Genomic DNA, 4694 nt, shown 5'->3' with positions numbered 1-4694 from the left:
ACGTAATCAAATATTATATATTATATTGTTTTCTATAACAAAGGCTCTATTCAAAATATGACGTATATACCTAACAGCTAAAAAATGTAAAAGCCGTTAGCAATGCGAACATAGATGTGTTCGCCTGCGAAAACCGTTATTAACAGCACCTAATGCTCGTTGCGATGTGGTCAACTCAGCTGATCTACAGTTGAACGCAGAAGGTGATATTCAAAGTTCAAATTTGCGTAAACAATTTATTAGTAAAGATATATTGAAATTATACATAATTTTATTATGATTTATAAAAAAATAAAAGCAATACAAGTATAAAAGTATTAAATCAATTCCAAAAAAAGATAAACCAGGATATAATTTTTAAACAATTATTCAATGATAGTCTGTCAACATAAAAGCTAAATTTTATTTTATTGTATACTTTATTGCTATATTATACCTATTATAAGGATTTATTTTACTTTTAAAAATATACAGTAAATTGAATACATTTTCACCAAAAAATAGTATTTACATATTTTATATAGTTAACTCTTATGATAGTGTATATTTATGCCAAATACATATACTTATTATTTATTGTAATAAACATTTGAGGCAATACCGACTTACCATAGAACTGCGAGAATAGGTCCACTGTGGTAAAAATAAGTAATATTAAAACCAATATGATTTAAGTCTACATTGATAACCCTAAAAATTCACATCCTCATTTCGCACATTGGAAAATATGTAAATATTATGGATACTGGATAGTTCTACTATTTATAGTGAAAATGATTTTAATGGATCTCCCATTAATGTCACTAATCTTGTAACAGGTAAAAAATGATCCATTTGTAATAGTTTCACTAAATGTTTATTTATCTTTATAATATACATTAGAGTTTAAAATTTTTTTGTTTTTCATATATTATCATTAGAGTATTTGTAATGGAACACATAAATAATATTTTGAATTCTGATATTTATAGGAAATCTTCATCTGGTTTTGTGAATTCTAATTTTATTTATCAACGTATTTGTTAGTGTGTCCGTTATTATCTAATAGGTATTAATTTATACATATTATATGTGCTGTAGTATCCAAAACAATTAGAAAACCAATTAATTGATTACATTGATAACATTCATAACATATCTCATTGTAACTGTCTAACTGCAGATGATTTGCTTAAACTTAAAAATCAATTTAAAAAATGAAACTAATTATGTGTATACCGATACGTGTATTGGTATAATCATTATATTATGCATTCATTAAATTAAAAATATAAAAATAATTAGGTAGGTAATACATTATTTTTAAATAACTATTAAAAAATATATTAATTAGATTTTAATTTGGTGTGTGATGAATACATCTTTGTGTACATTTTACAAATAAATTTAAGACATTTTAAAACCAACAGTACAGCAATAAAAATAAATAAGACAATTAAGGCGATCACGTCCAATAAAAAGTATTGGTACCACGTTAAATTAAGAGCTTGAGATTTTAGATGTTGTGCTCCTTTGTGACGAATAACATATTCTGTCCAGTAAACAACAGACTTTTCCTGTGACATTGGTCGGTCTTTAAATATTTTTGAAGCAACTTTAGCATTGTGCATGTATCTAAAACAATAAAATTACATTAGAAATACCAATAAATGTATAAGTGATCAACAAATATTTACTTGTCGTTGTTAACAAGATCCAATACATTTTTCAAAAAAGTATCTCTAGTTACTGAAAATAATTCCATTGATATTGCCATGCCCGACTCGACTAAATTATCTATGTTTCTATGCTGATCGCCGAATAAAGGAAATCCTAAGACTGGAACTCCAGCATCTACTGCTTCGTATAATCCAGATATTCCACCGTGACTGACAAATAGCTTAACGTTTTTGTGCACTGTAAATCATTAAGAACACATTAATGAAGTATACATTTAAGTACTTATCGACAAATCTTAAAATGGTTTTTACATCTTTTAACATAATCTTACAAAGAATATCACGTTGAGGCAACCATTTTTTCGTCATGACATTTTTCGGTTTATCTTCCATTTCTCCCTCGTATTTCAATAAAACTCTTTGTGGAAGTTGAGCTATTGCTTCTTTAAATGCAGTTACAATATTTCTTGGAAGTGAATTCACTGCAATTGTTGAGCCAAATGTGAATAAAATTACTCCATTTGGCGAGTCTTCAATAAAATCCAATATATCCTGGAACCAATAGTTTTAGTTATTTTGTTTTAAAAATTCTTTAATGACTTTTTTACAAGGTACATAAAAACAATACACTAAATTTTTTACATCATAAATAAAAATAGGATTTCTCATTTCAGACTCATATTTAATATAATTTTAAATTTAAATGTTATACGTTGAATTTTTAATTGGATAAAATTCATTTACGATTACTAATGAAATTATAATAATTGTAATTTTAATATTATTTAATAATTTTAAAAATTAAAATTACGAACAGTGTTCAGTATCATAATAATATATTATGACGTCATGTTTTATCTGTTCATTATATTTTTATCTACAACTTAATGAGTTATATTTCTAGTACATTATAATACATTCAAATATTGAGAATTGCTGTTTTTTAATTGACTAGTATTTAGACTAGAGTACTTAGAGTATTTAAAAATATATCGATTATTATGATACAGTAGTCATAGTCAATGTTATCAATCGTTCATTGTTATCAAAGAGTGTAAGTGCGTGTCACGTGTATTTATATGTGTAAATTATGCCGGAAATTGTAATCAATACGCTGCTCAATGTTATCTGCAGTATGAGGTCATATTAACATCATGCACAAGAATAAGTATTTAATAATCGATCAAAATTTTTGTCAAGTGCTTTTGGAAAAATAAAAATAAAAATATTTATATTATAGTATTATATTGTTTATCTACGTTTTGTTCGAACACCATCTTTAGGCAGTATTTTCATTGCCTATCGACCTGCAGTATCGCGTTTGTATAAAAATGAGTGAAAAACGAAAAAGAATTTTGTAATTTATAAATAATAATATTTTTTAATGGTTAAGTGTAAATTAAATTTGATGCAATATTACATTATACAGTTATTTGATTTAACGTATGTTTTATTATTTTTAAGTTTCGTTTAGTGTTATACCGTACCAAAGGTACTGTTAAGGAGCGACCAAGGTGGATATGTATATACATACATATATATCCACCTTGTGGGTGACCACTCATTATTTAAGATTGTATTATACAATTGATATCAAATTATTACCTGAGGTATTTTTTTAGGTGGTTTTAAATGAATTCCACCGACACTAACAACATTCGACGGAGTTGGTCTAGCTTTATCGCTTATGAAGTGAGTGTTCGTGAAGACCAATGATGGAGGTGTTACGATGCTTAAATCGTAAGGTTTTGATTCGATTACTTGAAGTAAGAATTCTTGAAATCTGATTATCGTACTAATGTACAAAAAAACAAGCGTATTAGTTAACCGTTGAACGAACGTCTTGGGAACGGCGGATTTAAATAACATTGTTGACACCGTTGCTGGGTTGTGGACATCGCCATAAGTGATACGTTCCGTGTAAGTATTTATTGGAACTGGACTTGTGTGTATCACTGGCAGAGTTGAGTTTACTCCGAGATATGTCAAGCAACCCGAAATTATTCCAGGTTCAAAAATAATTGCATCAAAATCGGTTTCCAATTTATTTGCTAAAATGTCGTTTAGTTGATCGTTTTTAGTTAATACATCGCAACTATGTCTACCTAATTTCAACATAAATGAAGCGGGCGTAAACTGATCGTTGAACAGTTGTCTCATCTCCACTACGTCCATAGCAATTTTCATCTTGAACATGCTAGACATGTCTATTTCTGTATAATTTACTCGATTTCCCTCTACAAATGGCGTGAAAACTGTAACATTGTGTCCATTGTCTGTCAATGCTCGAAGCACAGCACTCATAAAGTTCCAATGACTCTTTCCTGCAAACGTCTCTATAGCTAATATTCTCGCGGTATTTCCTGGTTGGATAAATGTACAACTGAATAATGTCAAAATTAATATTGAAACTACTGACTTGTGCGACATATTCATTTCTATAGTATTACTATTAATTACATTTGAGTTGATACAGTGACTTGCGTGTATCATTTATCGGTTGTAAAATGAAAAGAATATAATCCTATTCTAACCTATCTATTATATATTAACGTAATGTACTTATTATGTATGATGTAATTGTTATTTTTGTTATTATAAATATTTATATTAGGTACAGTTTTTTTGATAACATCACTACGTACTTAGCAATTATATATCTTATCTCAATGGAGTAGAGTAGGTTTACTATATAGATCAGTGGTGGCCAAACTTTTTTTGTTCACGATCTACTAAAAATATACTTCACTTTTGAGATCGACTTTCATAGAAATTTTTTTTTATCATTAAATAACTATAATTATTATGAAACATATAGGCTGCATGGCCCTAAAAATAAATTCTAACATGATCGACTTTGAAATTGTCCGCGATCGACTGTTTGGCCGCCCCTGATATATATAGATAAATAAAAGTTATAATTGAGTGTTATTTTATAATTGGCTTTGTATAATTATGTTATTCTATAAGTACGTGAAAGCAAGGTGATAGCATAACTTAGTTTATAATTGTATAATGTTACCACAATACAAACAT

General features: G+C 27.9%; 1 protein-coding gene across 1 annotated transcript; it reads right to left on the bottom strand.

Moving 5' to 3' along the window:
* Positions 1-1321: 1321 nt before the first annotated feature.
* Positions 1322-4288, bottom strand: LOC114127051 (UDP-glucosyltransferase 2). The gene is made up of 4 exons (XM_027991146.2): positions 3264-4288; positions 1991-2210; positions 1677-1896; positions 1322-1614 (listed from the first exon to the last, which is right to left on the bottom strand). Exons 1-4 carry the CDS (start codon positions 4149-4151, stop codon positions 1326-1328), a joined length of 1617 nt encoding a protein of 538 aa, XP_027846947.2. The 5' UTR covers positions 4152-4288; the 3' UTR covers positions 1322-1325.
* Positions 4289-4694: the final 406 nt, after the last annotated feature.

This window comes from Aphis gossypii, chromosome X (genome assembly GCF_020184175.1).
Source record: "Aphis gossypii isolate Hap1 chromosome X, ASM2018417v2, whole genome shotgun sequence".
In the NCBI taxonomy this organism is placed as follows: domain Eukaryota; kingdom Metazoa; phylum Arthropoda; class Insecta; order Hemiptera; family Aphididae; genus Aphis; species Aphis gossypii.
This window is presented reverse-complemented; position numbering and strand designations above follow the sequence as displayed.